The following is a 16,638-nucleotide window of genomic DNA, read 5'->3' as shown; positions in this document are numbered from 1 at the left end:
CAAACACATATATACATCCAATCATAAAAGCCTTGCCAAAACAGAAAGTGAAACTTAGTGCAGTTCCTTGGCTTGCCAGCTCCTGTCAAACCATCAAACCCATTTCAACATAGAAAATGGATGTTAAGTGATCATGATGTTGATGATGATGTTTAGATTATTTGAAGAGGTGTGCAGATTTTATATATTAAGAAAAAGGAGGTAATAAGGATTTGTATAAAACCATTTATTTAGCACTTTCATCTCTTTTAGGGATTCATCATTCATGATTTCTTATAGAAAATTCATACCTATTATAAATATAGATGAGTTAATAGAAAACAGATCTAGAGTTGAATTTGTTTTCTTGAGTTTTAGGAGTGGTTATTTGAGTGGTTCTTTGTCATTTTGAATCTATATGTGTTTGTAAGGCTGTGTGTCTATGTGTGTGTGTGTGTGTGTGTGTGTGTGTGTGTGTGTTTTGTAAGTTTTTCAACTAACTCACATATATAAAAGGTATGAATTTTCTATGAGCAATCATTCATGATAAATCCCTATACGGAACTTAAGTGATAAATTATTTTTTATCCAAATCCTGACGAGGTCCTCTTTTTTTATATACATATATATATATAATTATAAATAAAGGTATGTAAGAGATATCACATGCTTGAAATAGCAGTCAAAACTGCTTTCTTGCTATATATATATAGTAAGAAAAAGTGAGGAAGAGAATTCTGATTATCTCCACGTCGTGAATAATAATGCAAGAAATATATATATATATATATAATAAAAGAAGGAAAATGCACACAGTTTACATAGTTTTAATATATCTTTTAATATATTTTATAAGTGAAAGAGTATTGTGTTAGCCGACCGGTTTCACTTTCACTAATCATGACATTGAAATCATTGTAATTTCATATTTTCTTAAGAAGATTTAGTCCATGTTGTCTATGGAAGTTTATGAATGAAATATATATATATATATATATATATATAAATATATTATACATATATATCTGTATTATATAAACTAACAGAAAGACTTCCTGACGGGCAGTTTTCTGCTAGCCACTTGATAATATTTTCACATTTGATTCCCAATTCAAATAATTATTATATTTTACAACTAATTATTTTTTTATATAATAAAGTTCACTTGCTTAGTAAATATTGCTTTCATTATTTTATCACAGTCATAATCTCTCTTTTTTAAACAAACATCATGGTAGTCCAACAACAGAGGGAGAAATAGTTTGTCAAGTTTTATCTTCCTCTCAAAGCAACATAGAGATTTCAGTTTAGCAGCCCATCTGTAAGCTTTGCAGTGTGTGAGAGAGAGAGAGAGAGGGGGGGGGGGAGAGAACATTGCAAACAATGAAGGAAATAAACATGAAATGAAAAATTTGTATAAATAAAAGGGTGTTACTACAGATGTATACACCCCCAACATTGTTGCTTCATAACATCCAGAAAAATGGATACTTTTTAACAAAATTTTCTACAAATACCACTTAGATGTGGCTTCAGAGTATATAGGGATTTATATGAAAGAATTTTTTTGAGGAGGTGGAGAGAGGAGTTTCAGAAAATTCACATGATCTGACTTTTTCCCCTCATAACTGTCAGGAAGATGGGTATCTTTTAATGAAAATTTATACAAATCCCTTTCAAACAGCATAGATTATGATTATAAAAGAATTTGTGGGGAAATGTTTTCGGTGATTTTCCCCATTTTTTTTTAAGCCACAGCCTTCGAAATGATGGAGTTGTGGGCGGGGTGGGGGCATCTTTGTATGAAAAAGTATTGAAAACTCTTTTTTTTTTACACTCACCTCTCTCATCATCCCACTCCGGACCTATTTTGGCCAATTTTTTATTGCACTTCAAAACCATGAGAAGAACATTTTTGGTAAAAAAACTTTTTAAAAGTTGTTAATATTTTCAGAGGGAAAAGTGAGTGATTTAGCTGTTGTTTCTATCACATCCAAAGACAAGACAACCCTCCTCATTTCTTTATCACTCTCGCATGTATTGATGTTTTGCAATATTTTTCCCCCATAAATACATTTATGTGCTATAAAAAAGACAATTTGAGAGATTATTAATTTTTTGCAACCCCACTCCCTGCCGCCGATTGTTTCTGTTTAGAAATTAAAATATTGGAGAACCTGAGGAGGTCATTGATGGCATTTATCCACAGTGATTTTAAAATATTATGGAGATGTACTTGCATAGCAAGTGACTTGATCCGAGATCATGTGCTGAAACAAAAATAACTGCAGTGTAGATGTTTGTGAGCCATTCAAGAACACAAAAAACCCATTAGTTTCACAGCACTACTTAAATACAGAGGTCCCGATTCATCTACATAATGATATAAAGGAGTGGGTTAGTTTTTAGGGTTAGGGTTAGTTTTAGGGTTAGTTAGGGTTAGGATGTCATTACATGTCCACACAGTGTACATTTAAAATGTTTTGTACATAACACCTATATTTAAGTAGTACCTCTGCATTTAAGTAGTACAGTTAAGAGACCTCTGTATTTAAGTATAACCAGTTTCACTGTAACATTAAAATTACTTTTATGTCAAAATATTTTCATCGCTTTGAAACCGTAACCTGTTCACTGACAAAACTTCACAAAAGTGATGCAGAACAAAGTTTTGTCAGTGAGCACACACACACACATTCAAGTGCAAGCTTTGAGTACTTGTCGGTAACTTTTTTCCTTCTCGTTTTTTAATAGTAATTACACACCCTTCTAGGCTCTTCTCACAACTATTCTGTGTTCAAAAATTATATGGGTATTTAAAAAAATTTTCATTCAATAATGTTTTTACATTCCGTATACATTAACAGAATGAACTACTGGTTTTCCAAATAGCAAATTAAAACTTAAAAGAGAAAGCGAGAGACTTTGCAAATGAAAATGGAATACTCTACAGTGAATGCAATGAATATTTAAAATTGTGAGAAATTTGGGTTTAAAAAATTCAATAAACTTGAGAAATCAAAATTATAGGAAATTTCTTAGAACATGAATTTATAAAAATATTTCCAGACGGTCAACCCTTTAATAATTGCTTTCTTTTAGTTCTTTTAGTAATTGTTACATACTTAATTAATAAGCAGCTTTCTCCATTATAGTATAGATACACACACATATTTGAGTGTGGTCATAAGTTTACTTCCCAACCACATTATTTTGGGTTTAGTCCTACTTCCTTTCACCTTCTGCTATAGCTTCAGGTTAACCAAGCACTTCTGAGTGGATTTGGTAGAGAAACTGCAAGAAGCCTATTGTGTATGTGTGTGTGTGTGTGTGTGTGTGTGCATGCATCTTTGTGTCTGTGTTTATCCCCCAGTACTGCTTGACAACTGGTGTTGCTTAGTTTTTATCCATGTAACTTAGCAGTTCAGCAAAAGAGCCTGATAGAATAAGTACTGAGGTCGATTTGTATGACTAAAATTCTTCAAGGTGTTGCCCTAACATGGTCTCAGTCTATTGACTCGAACATGTAAAAGATTAAAAAATTCATATACGTTATTCACATATATGTGTGTATGTACATATGTATGTATGTCTGTTTGAATGAATGAATGAATGAATGAGCTTTTTTAAACCTTCTACTCAGGTCAGCTTCAAACTGCATCTTATTTTCCACTTATTTCCAAACCGCAATGTCTTAAGCTTAATTTCATTCAACTTTGTCTGCTCTTCTCAATAGCCACTCTTAGAGATGCTTAACACTTTAGCATTCAGATTTCTTTGTCTAATGTATTGCATATTTATTCACATTGTTTTGAATTAACCATGCATTATCTTGTAGCTTCAAGATTTTGATGGTGTGTGTGTATATTTAAAAAAATGACATTGTAGGGTAGGTATGAGGGATTGGATCTGGTGAGTTTTAACAGGTAAAAAATTTGGGCCAAATATGGTCAGATTAAATGCTAAAGGGTTAAATTTCAAAGAACTTGATACTTCTTAACATCCAAATAACATTCAAGCACAAATATTGACTAACTACTTGCATATTGTTGATGGGGGCAAGTATGCTTATCTGTGATTGCTCCTTCATTGATTTCATGTTGTTATATGAACTCTTTCATATCTAGGACATAACTGATCTCCTGATGTTTAGAAAACTTAATCAATAATCATATGGTATTTTCTGTTCAAATAAAATACAGTTGTTACTCCACATTTATACAAATTTATGTTGGTATTCAAAATATTTAATCAGTTTTAAATTACCAACATTCTCTTATATATTACTGTTATTTTCAGAATTGCTGTCAGAGTTGAGAAATTTAGACATTGCAGTGTCTGACTTGCAATAGTGGAGACACTTTTTCTCTAATTTTCACTTATGCATTTTTGATATCAGTCTCAACAAAATCTTTAGAGTTCACTTGTGTAAAAAAAATTATCATCATCATTGTCATTTGGGAATACAATTTCATTTATAAAACTCTTTTTTGAACAAGTTATTTCAAAATTATTCTCTTTCTATAAATTATTTTTACAGACAACTAGGTAAATACTGTCTGCTGTGTGTGTGTGTGTGTGTGTGTGCATATACATATGTGCATGTCTGTGTGTGTATGTGTGTACATATACATGTGTGTGTGTGTATTGCTATTCTATGGACTTTTTACTTATTCTGTGTGCATTAGCTATTATATAATAAGCTTCATTGGTTATTCTTAATCCTGTATGTAATAGCAACAGTATATATGAAACCACTATGTGTATAATGAGCAAAAAAGACTATATTGGAATTGGAGTTGTTATTAATTCTGCATTTAATATCCACCATGTATGTATGTATGTATGTGTGTATGTATGTACTTACATACGTACGTACGCATGTACATATGTACTTACGCACATATATTTATGTATCATTTATGTATATATCATTTATGTATATATTTATGTATCTTTTATGTATATATGTATGTATCTATGTACACATGTGTGTATGTTCTCTTCTAGTCATAATTATTTGAATTCTTCCTGCAAGAAAAGAACTGGCTTCTAACAAAGATTCAAAGCTCCTTCATTGTAATGTTGTAACAAAAACAATGTCATATTTTGATCTTGAGAAAAGTCCTGCACATTTTTACTGTTCAACTTACAGCTTGTATTTGCAATATGCATGTTAGCTTGTTGATTTATTTTTCTGAAAATCCTAGCTTTTTCAGATTGTCACTTTGACATTTACTAAAATAACCTAGTGCATCAATTATTATTGGTATAAATGTGAATTCATAAGCAGGGTATAGAAGCTAAAGGTTTCAAAGAAGTTATCCATAGTTATCCTATTTCTCTTTGATTTTTGAAGAGATATTCACATCAGAAGAGCAGCAGATCTCTATTATGGTACATAGTTTTCCTTTTATCTCTTTAACAACTATATCTGGCTTGTTTTGTTTACACTTGGTAGAAATTTTGATGGGAGTTGTTCCACCACCATTCTTTGTGTCGATGTTCAGTAACAGAGTGGTTCATCATCACTGTTGTTTAACGTCTGCCTTCCATACATACATGGATAGGACAGTTAACAAGAGCCGACCAGGTAGAAGACTACCCCAGGCTACTGTGTCTATTTTAGCAGTGTTTTTATGGTTGGATACCCTTCCTAACACTAATCACTCAGCAAAGTAGACGTAGTGCTTCTAATGTAGCACTAGCACAGGTGAGGTTAGTTTTGGCATGATTTTTACAGATACATGCCCTTCCAAATGTCAACCACTTTACAGTGTGGACTAAATACTTTTTACGTGGTACCAACACTGGCAGGGTCACCAAGTAACTCGCAAGACAAGGAATTTTGAGAGGGGCAGAGGCATTTGAGGAGGGGAGCTTGTGTCAGAGGATAAAAGGTTAGAGTGAGGTAGAGAGGCAGAAACAGGTGTCCTGCTATAACAGAGTGGGTATTGGAGGAGGTGATCTGGTGTCAAATGATGAAAGGTTAAAGTGTGACAGAGAAATAGAGAGACAGAAACAGGTGTCTTGCTATGAAGGTGGTATATGATTACCCAGTGAGAGAAAGAGAGAGAGAGGTACAAGAAAGAGGACAGAAACAGTTATACTGATATAAAGGAGATACTTGGTTACCTAGTTAAAGGATAAACAAGAGGGAAGAGAGAGTGATCAAGAATGAGGGCAGAAATAGGTGTGCTGTTGTAGAAGAGACACATGGCTACCCAGCCAGAGGGAAGAGCAAAGGAAAGAAAGAGAGAGAGAGAGAGAGAGAGTGGGAAACAGCAAAAATGCAAGAGAGAACAAGAGAGAGACGGTTAAGTGCAAGGGTATAGTCACAAATAACAAGGATCAGTGCATAGATGTGATGATTGAGTAAGGAAGAGAGAAGTTATTCTCTATGTTTATTTCAGGTCAGTCTTTTCTCTGGGTGGCATTGAATATTGTTTTAGAAACTTTATGCTGCATTGGAGGAGTAGTTTCTTGATGATATTTTGGGGCAGCTACTGATCATATTCCACAGTCTTCAAAATCATTTGGACAGGAAATTTATGAATTCTGCTGACAAGGTCAGAACAGTACTGGAGGAGTATTTTTCATCACAGACAAGTGAATTTTGGAAGAGGGGTCTTACAAGTTTATCAGATAGAACTGACACCCCTGCAAGTCTATCAGAGTGAACTGACACCCCTGCACGTGACTGTCAGTGGACTGGATGAGTCTTATAAATGGATGAGCCAATAGACAGTTGACGTCAAACTGTGTGAGCATTAGTCTTGTTATTGATTCTGCATTGGGGCTATTGGATTGTTACCGTGTGAATGGTTATAAAAAGATAACCAACTCTTGTTACATTGCTTATTATTATACAGCTATATTTGGTACTGTGATGTATTGTCATGCATACGCACACATCATATATCGTCACTGACAATATAACAGTTGGTGGTGAGAAGTATTCAAGTATTGTCAATTGTATATTTTTTGTTTATGAGAACAAAAAATTCATCTTGTTGTTTATCATGGAAGAATTACTACCAGCTGTGATAGAGTTGCAAAAGCAGCAATACAAGGTTTTACAGATTCTCCTCAAGGAAATGAAAAATGCTACAAATGCATTTACACTAGATTTATTGACAAGCTCCATCGATGAATTTAGATATAATCTGGATGAAAATGTCATATTTGCTGCTTATTGTAATTGATTTGAGGAAATATTCAAGAACAAATGTTCAGACTGGAAAGAATACCAGAAGACTAGACTTTTGCTAAGAAAATTAGCATAAGTGGAACCTGAAAAGTATATTAATTACATAGTACCCCCGAAACCTAGAGATTTATGATTTGAAGACATAATAAGCACACTATCAGACATTTTTAGTGAAAAAAAAAAGATCTTTGTTCAACATGAGATGGTCCTGTTTAAATTTGATGGAAAATGTAGAGAATGACTTCATTATATATATATATCAGAATAGTAAAGTGTGTGTGTGAAAAGTTCAAATTAAAGGAACTGTTAAAACTTCAAATTAAAGGAACTGACAATGGATATGTTTAAGTGCCTGATATTCGTTCAAGGACTAATAACACAGCAGGATTCAGAAATTCACACAAGGATATTGACTTAGCTAGAACAGAACCAGGATATTACTCTTCAACAAATATCTGAAGACTGCCAACATAATAAAGCTTAAACATGACATTGAGAGAATACAGGAACATGATGTATCAAATATACTGGCTAGAAGGCCAAAAAAAACATTAGAAAGTGCAAAGTGGATCTGTGCATGAGATGCGGTCAAATACATGACCAGTATGACTGTCCATTTAAAATACTTAAATATTTCAAGTGTGGTTTTCAAGGTCATATTTTCAAATTCTCATTGTTGCACAAAAATAAGGAAAGAATCTAAAAATGATGCATACAGGAAACATAATGAAATGTATTCGGTGTATCTGAAAATGATAAGGATAATGAAATACGTAGAAAGTTTGTAAACATAAAAATAAATGGAACAAACATCAGATTACAGCTCGATACTGGGAGTGATATAACTATATTAAATGATAAAGCATGGAGTGTGTTTGGTAAACCGGTAGTAAGCAAAACTACAAAAGCTGCAAGAGGTGTTTCAGGAAGAAAATTATTGTTTAGAGGTGAATTCAAATTGCAATGTGACTTTCTGAGGCAAAGCAAATAATAAAAGCAAAGGCTTATGTGCTAAATAATACCAATAACCTATTTGGAATGAATAGGTTGGAGAAATTCGATCTCTGGGATTTATCCATTAACCACTATTGCAAAAATGTAATAGGCACAGGCACAAGTCCTAACACTGACTCAGACAAATTGCAAAAAGGATTAAAGAAAGTAATCCCAGAAGTGTTTTCAGACGAACTAGGTGCATGTTTGAAAACAAAAGCAAAATTTGCGATAAAAGAGAATGCAGTATCAATTTTTAAACCAAAAGGAAATGCGCAATACACAGTATTAGAAAAGATAAACTTAGAGATACTAGAAAGAATTGGAGTTATCCAGAAAGTGGAATATTCTCAATGGGCATCACCAACTGTGTACGTTAAGAAAAAGAATAATAAAATCAGAGTGTGTGCTGATTTTTCCACTGGGTTAAACAAATGTCGTAAAATGTTTAACTATGCACTATCTGCTCTGGAGGACATATTTGTGAAATTAAATGGTGGCAAGATATTTTCTAAATTGCTCCAAATACCAAACAATTAACACATAAAGAACTAAAAATTGCACTGGTGATCTTCGATGACATATTGATTAAGAGTGAATCAAGAAGTCTGCATGTACAACATGTGAAAAAGGTATTTAAAAAAACTAAGTGAATTCAGATAAGTGTGAATTATTTTTGCCTAAAATTAGATATTTGAGGCAAATCATAGACAGAAAGGGTTTGGATTCTACCAGAGCATCAGCAATTAAAAATATGCCCCTACCAAAGAATGTAGTGGTATAACAAGCATTTTGGGGTTTGGTGAATTATTACCAAATTAACATGCCTAATATTCATAACTTGCATGCAGCATTAAATTACCTGCTAATGAAAGAAATGAAATGGAATTGGACACAAAAAGGAAATTATATAGCTTTGGGTGCCAGTAGATATGGCATTGGAGTGGTAATTTTGCATAAGTATGAAGATGGTAATACAAAAACTGTAGCACAAAAACTTTGAACCATTTGAAGAAAGTGTAATTGCATCATGAAGAGCTGAAGCAGAGATAAAAAGCATTTTGTGTAATGTGATTAATGAATTGGCTGTAACCTTCGAAGAAATTAAAGCCAAAGCACCAAAAGATGACTATAAATAAAATGAAAGTCACCTTGAAAGAAAATACATATCGTACTGAAATTTAAATTTGAACTCATATTCTGTATGTGACAACAATCTAATGTACGCACAGAGGATTATAGGGCCATTTACACTGCAAAAAAGAAATCCAAAAGATTTTCACATTAGACATCTAGGAATGTCATGCATGACAGCACTTATGAGAAGCTATGTGTATTGGCTGAAGATGGATAAAGATATTGAAAATCTTGTAAGATCCTGCAAATGCTCTGCTCTGACAATGAAATCACCTACTGTCAGTTATCAACCATGGCCAAAGGCTGTGACACTGCGATCCAGGCATCACATAGACTTTGCAGGCCTACTATATGGAAATTATTTTCTCGTAGTAGCGGAAAGCTACGCAAAATGGCTGGAAGTATGTAAATGTAGGCATCCTATGTCCTCTGCAATAATTGATTTTCTCCTTGAGATATTTGCTTGATATAGTATACTAGATACCATGGTGTCCGATAATGGGACACAGTTTACAGGATCTCAATTCAAAGATTTCTGCCAGATGTTCCAAATTGATCATATAACCATGTCACCATATCACCCACAGTCAAATGTTTGGATGGAATAGCTCATGGACATATTCAAGAGGGCACTAAGAAAAGTGAACAATGGAAGGATTGATGACCTGGCATTAATAAAATTTCTAAGAGTATATAGAGTTACTCCAAGCTCAAACACACCATCAGGTAAATCCCCAGCTGAATTAATGTTCACAAGAAAGATTAAGGCCATATTCAACAAACTGTTGTCAAGCAGAGAAAAAAAACTTGGAATAACAATGACAAAAGTGATATGCCAAAAAATGTTTTAAGTAGGCGAAAGTGTTTTTTAAAAACATACAGATATGAAAAACAATCATGAGAGGACAGTATTATTTGTAATAGAATTGGAAAAATGACCTATATGGTTGAAAAGGCAAAAGGGCAAGGGTTTGATTTCAAAAGACAGGCAAACTAGTTGAGAAAAAGATAAACCAAGGATAATAATAAAAGGATTGAAGAACTGATAGATTTTATGTTCACTATGTTTGAAGTACCATTACCAGATAAAACTGACACACCCATTCTAGAACTAGAAAGAAGAAATTTCCAGATCCTTTAATGGTTGAACCAAAGAGGATGAAGTATTGAACTCCATTTTGAGTTGATTCTTTATCTTTAAAAGGGGAGATGTGGAGAAGAAATAAATAAATAAGACTGGATGAGTCTCATAAATTGATGAGCCAGTAAACAGTTGAAGTAGTTGAAGTCGAACTGTGGGAGCATTAGTCTCATTATTAATTCTGTGTTGGAGTATTGGATTGTTATTGCGTGATCTGTTATAATAAGATAACCAACTCTTGTTACATTGCTTATTGTTATACGGTTATATTTGGTAGTGATATATTGTTACACAACCACGCACACACATCATATATCATCCCTGACAATATAACATTTTCCTATGAAAGGTATGTATACCAGTGATTGCTGAGGAGAGAGAAATAATATTACAGACGAAGTAATTGCTCCAAATTGTTTCTGTTCCTGAGATGTTGAAATGAATAGGTTTGTGGTTTACAGGGTGAAAGAAGTTATCCCTCTTTGGCATGGGACACACAATGGCATCATTCTTGGAGAGAGAGAGAGAGACTGAAGAGTCTGGCAAGGATAGGTGCTATGAAAGAGAAGCCGTTATAACTAGTCACCTTGCTGATTTCAAGCAATTAGAAACCTTTTCTCCATGGTAACTGTCTGTATATGGTATGGTGATGTGGAGAGGAGGAATTTGAAAGGAACTTTATTGAGAGCAAGCAGTGTACAATTAGAGGTGAAACATTTAGCAAATGTTTGGAAAATTTTTCAGTGAATGTGCTGCTAACAGTCATCTTGGTGAAGAAGGATGATTATGTGAAGTTGGTTGAGTGGAATTTTCTTGTGGATCAAAAGGCTCTTAATAGGCATGAAAACTTGCATTTCATGCTAAATCCTTTGATTTTTCAGTAGGAGCTGTAGTGATGGGTAAAAGTCTCCTAGAAAGTGACTTCTAGTTATTGTAGACAACGATATTTACCTGTAAAGCTGCAGCACTGATACAGGTAAACTTGTTGTTGTTCATTTGTAGGTCAACCATAAATTAGCAGATCCATGATGGAAAGATTCCACCCATGACCATCCCATCTTTTAAAGTCCAACATGTCTTTCTTCTTTCAATATGGATGTGAATGATCTAATGGAGGTCAAGCAAGCCTAAGAATATTGTCTCAGCTCAAGATAAGCTAGTTGCAGGTTTTGGAGTTAAGAGCTTTGGTTGTGTGAAGTATGTGAAGTGAGACTCCATAGAAGAATAGTTTTGCTCATGTACTTAGATGTTTCATATGAATTGTAAGTGACATTTCTTTTTATTAAAGGTAGCAAATGATTTAGTTTCTGCACTACCAGCTTCACTCTGCAATGAGTGAAAAGCCCAGGACAAACTATATCCCTTGAAGTCCTCAAAAGGCAGGGTGAGATCAATGTTTTCAATGCAGGAAGTGAGTTGGGCAAAAAACTGTTGGAAGTTTAGGATATGTGAGACCCAGAAGATGGATGTTGAAAAATAGGGAAGAGAGACTTTGAGCCAGAGTCGGTAGAAGTTGTTATTTCTGAAATCCAGGTTGGAGATTCTTGCTTGCATAAGAAAAAAATCATCTGCTTAATTGGCAAGTCCTCATTTATGAATATTCTTCAACCACTTGCTGTTACTCAGTGGTTTAAAGTCTTAGTTATATACCATTTCCCATTGTTCTACTTCCTGTCACTTCCCCTTCTTTCCCAAGAACTGCATCCTCTTGAACTCTTTTCCTTTGGCACCTTTCCTCTAATACCTAACATGCAAAAAATTGAAACTAAATATAACAGATTTAATTTTAATAGGCTGACTATATCTCACAATCTCAAAATGCCTTAAGTAGCTATGAACATTTCTCTTTTATTTGAAACTAAAATATAAGACAAAAGAAATATGAAATCTTAAGACTGAAAATAGACCAGTCAAAACTGAATGCAGATGGAGGCACAAAAAATGAGATTTATAGTTTAGAACACACATGCTAAAAAGTAAGGTTTTGCACATTTTATTTGAAATAATTTTATATGTTTCATTTCTTCTCTATTTTAAGTAACCATTGTCAATGGTATCCAGTGTCCAACCAACATACAAGAGGTTCTACCTAAGAAAAAGAGTTATATTGCTATTTCTATGCCACATATTGAGAATTCAGCCGATTGGACAGTTGAAGAGACATGGGCAAACTTTAAAAGATCCACTGTATTGTTCCAAGCTGGCAAAACTGTTCTTCATCTAAATGTGAAGAGCAAATCAGGAGATATAGTTAAATGCAATCTGACTATTGAAGCAATTGGTATGTATTGATATTGAATTGTTTTCTTTTTTTAAAAGGTAGAGTTGGTAAAAAGACCCTTCTTATCTGTTAATGTTGGCTATGTTGTTAGATTTAGTGAATTAAAATTAAATATAAATAACTATCAACAGTCAAGTGGGACATTAATAACTTACAGAATTCAATGAATTAGCCATAGTCTGGATATTTACCATTATTTTCATCATATTACAAGTTCAAATTTTATCAACTTTTCTTTATATTTTTATAATATTCCGTTGTCCCTGCTTAAGCAGACAATGAAATTCCACTAGTAAGATTTGATCTCTCATTCATCTGTTGGTTGCTGTTATTATCTACATAACACAGTAATTCAGCAAGAGAGCTGTAACAGCCAAACTGATAAGAATTTTACTTCTCAAATGGAGACTTATGAATTTGTATTCTCTCAATTTATGTTGTTTACCAAGTTTTACCATGCCATATTGTCAAATCAGTCCCAACTATCTTTAAAAAGACAGAGGAAATGGAAGAAACATTAATTATAGATTCACTATGCCTGAAAAAGGGACACACACTGATCCTAATTGGAATCCCTTTGATCATTGGTCTCTACAGTTATGGTTGACTTAGGATTAGCCACCAAAAATAACAATCTAACTGCTAAATTGATAGGTCCTAGATGTTATAATAATCTTGATGTGGTAGCTGTCATAAATTCTTTGGTTCTGTGATATGGTTAAAAAACTTAGTTCCTTCTGACCAACTCACCTGGCAGTAACATGGCTTGCAAGAAACAAAATAGTGAAGTGAGGAAGAGAACTAATTACCCTAACCAGGCTGTTGCAAGTGGGTGTCTCTGGAGTTTGGTGGTCAAATATACTTTCCAGAAATAACCAGAACAATGGTTCCATTTATATCATCTTGAATTTGGATTTATAATTGAAATCAAATTGCATTAAATTTCACAATAGTTTGAAAATTTGATGATTTTTTTTTTTTACAGATCAAGAGCCTCCAGTTTACAGATCTTGCCCCAAGATTGTTCAAACTGTAGCATGGGGAAAACATCCCAAAGTTTTTTGGGAAATACCAATATTTTTAGACAACGTAGCTGTTGTCAAAATAAAAAGTAATAAAGTAAGTACAAATTATATAAACTGTTTTCTAATATAGGTATATACCTCAGAATTGGAGGACAAGTATATGAGTCGAATTTGACTGGTACATTCTTTTATTGATCCCTGAAGTATGAAAGACAAAGTTGACTTAGCAGGATTTGAACTCAGAATGTAAAGTGCCATGTAACTTAAGCATTTTCTTCATCACTCCAACAATTCAGAAAATTCACATTTTCAAGAAATATGATATTTTGTAGAAAATATATTGGTTCCTAAATAGCATGGCCAATTGCTATTTGGTTACTAACCTGTGACAAAGACAAACTATATAATTGAAAAAATGAGAGGCAGTAGCTGGGTTAGAAAGCAACCAGATATGCTGGTGGGCTTGCAGCTTGATGAGTGGAGAGGCAGGTTGATGCTGTGAAATATGATGGGACACTAGACCAAAAAGCCACTTAAACTGCTTGAGATTTGATTTGATCCCAATCTCCAGGTGTATCAGAACTGGGATGAAGCAATGTACAGGTGGGCCAGTTTTACCCAGAAATGAGCAGAGAGGAAGCTATCTTTGAAAGGTCAGATTGAGATGGCAAATGCCCACATCATCTCTATCATTATCATTTATTGCTTGACTACCATACCTTGTTCAAGGTTTCAGGCTGGAATGTCTGACCTTTAGCTTCTTGTGAAAGAAATATGTTTCATAGAACAGGTGAGGTTCATTAACTGCCAGTACTATCTGTGTGGCAAGTATAGTATGTTAGGCATACTATAGGTGCTGATACAGACATATGCAAGCTTCACCATCACCAAAGGTTACTGGATGCTGAGCATTCTTTTATTCTTTCTTTTGTTTCAGTCATTTGACTGTGGCCATGCTAGAGCACAACCTTGAAGTGTTTTCGTCAAACAATTCAACCCCAGGACTTATTTTTTAAGCCTAGTACTTATCCTATTGGTCTCTTTGCCAAACTGTTAAGTTACAGAGATGTAAACACACCATCACCAGTTGCCAAGCAATGATGCAACAAACACAAACATATACGATGGGGCTTCTTTCAGTTTCCATCTACCAAATCCTCTCACAAGACTTTGGTTGGCCTGAGGTTATAGTAGAAGACATTTGCCCAAGGTGCCACTCAGTGGAATTGAACCCAGAACCATCTGGTTGGGAAGCAAGTTTCTTACCTCACAGCCATGCATGAAGTATGACTTTCTTTTATAGAGTTACAGTCTTGGGTGAAGTTTAGATGAAGAAAAGGCACTTGGCATATAGAACGTCATCAATCCCCAGTCAAGCAATGAGATTGTTGTAAGGTCCACTCTTGCAACCTAAAGAGAATTAGTAGAGGAGAAAGCAATGATGTCTTCAGAGAAGTTCTGGATGGCATTAGAAACAAGGTGACTGGTCTGTTTCAGAAGACTTCCAAGTAGGGGATGGCTATGGACAACTTTTTAAAATCCTTAGCTTGGCAGTGCTACCAAGGACAACATGTTTGAGAAACTCTGTGGCTAAGCCAGCTCAAGGTACCAGCAACTTGGGTAGTTGCCCGGGGCACCTTGTGCTAGGGGGAACCAAGGAGGGCATGACAAAGACAAGGGAATTTCCACAACCATCAGCTTGTACACACCAAAGTGCAGCTTTCCTGGGGCACGAGCAACTCTAGGACCAGCCCTGCTCTGCAGGCATGTAAGTGCTTTCAGATAGCCCTTATCTGTGATGTGTACAGAGTGACAAAACTATGTTGTATGCAGTCATTTAGTGTCTGAACATTATTGTTGTTACATATCAGATGGATGTAGCTGTCACCTGAGTTTATCATGAGGATTGCCAAGGCTTAAGCAGGGAAGTTGGTTTCCCTCTGACTGGTGACTACAGCAAATGAGGTTGTGTTGTGGTTGAAAGGTTTGAGGACATTCTCTTCTTTGGTCAGTCTTTCATAAACTTTTTCTAGTTTCACTTGTAAATGAAGTAAGGTTGGAGAGGGAAGTACCGTCCATGAGTGAATTTATTGAAAAAGGGGTGAAAGTGAATGAAAGACTGAGTATAAGCCTGTAAGTTAGAGAACGACATTTGGAGAGGACACTTGCCCTTGGTGTTCAGTGAGATTTAGGATGGTTGGGACCCTGGATGGAGATCCTCTTGTATTAGAAGGATTGCATCATCATCCTTTTTTAATGTATACCATGTATACTTATGATTGATGAGGCAGTAAATATAACCATTAACTTCAAGCTACTCCAAAAGATTCCATTAGATAATAGATATCCATCTATAATTTGTGCGGAAGCTTTGCTCCTTTAGATTTCCCTAGATGTGGATATATTGTTTTTAGATGGGGCTTCCAGTGTAGGAAGCACCACATCTTCATTAGTAAAATGAACTCATCCCTTAAAAACAGTTATGTAGAGTAGATTGGTTGCTGTAACAAGGCCAGCCTGTCACAACCTCACTCTCACATCAATACAAAAGATAAACTGATGAACATCTGTTCACTTCCAAACTAATGAAATATAAGATAAAGGGCAAACTGTTGCTCTGTTTTTCTTCTGGTTTCAAATTTGCATTGCATTTACTTTTAAACTCTCTCAATCTGTCTTTCTCTCTCTCTCTATATATATATATATATATATATGATGAATGAGAGATGGAACATGGAAGATACCAGATATAAACCATTCGTTTTATTTTCTTATATATATATATGAGTGGTTGTGTGGTAAGTAGCTCGCTTACCAACCACATGGTCCTGGGTTCAGTCCCACTGCATAGCACCTTGGCCAAGTGTCTTCT

At 34.6% G+C, this 16,638-nt stretch overlaps 1 protein-coding gene across 4 annotated transcripts in view; it reads left to right on the top strand.

Annotated features, from left to right (window-relative positions):
• The window catches only part of LOC106871923 (uncharacterized), a 423,018-nt gene that overhangs the window by 400,724 nt on the left and 5,656 nt on the right, over positions 1-16,638 (top strand). For all 4 annotated transcript variants that reach the window (XM_089361578.1, XM_089361580.1, XM_089361579.1 and 1 more), the window contains 2 exons: positions 12,499-12,741; positions 13,727-13,860. In XM_089361578.1, coding sequence (XP_089217704.1) covers positions 12,499-12,741; positions 13,727-13,860 — 377 coding nt within the window. The remainder of the gene's footprint in view (positions 1-12,498; positions 12,742-13,726; positions 13,861-16,638) is intronic.

This window comes from Octopus bimaculoides, chromosome 13 (assembly GCF_046866305.1).
Source record: "Octopus bimaculoides isolate indiv1 chromosome 13, ASM4686630v1, whole genome shotgun sequence".
NCBI classification, from domain to species: domain Eukaryota; kingdom Metazoa; phylum Mollusca; class Cephalopoda; order Octopoda; family Octopodidae; genus Octopus; species Octopus bimaculoides.
The sequence above is the reverse complement of the archived record's forward strand: the minus strand, read 5'-3'. Positions and strand labels throughout refer to the sequence as shown.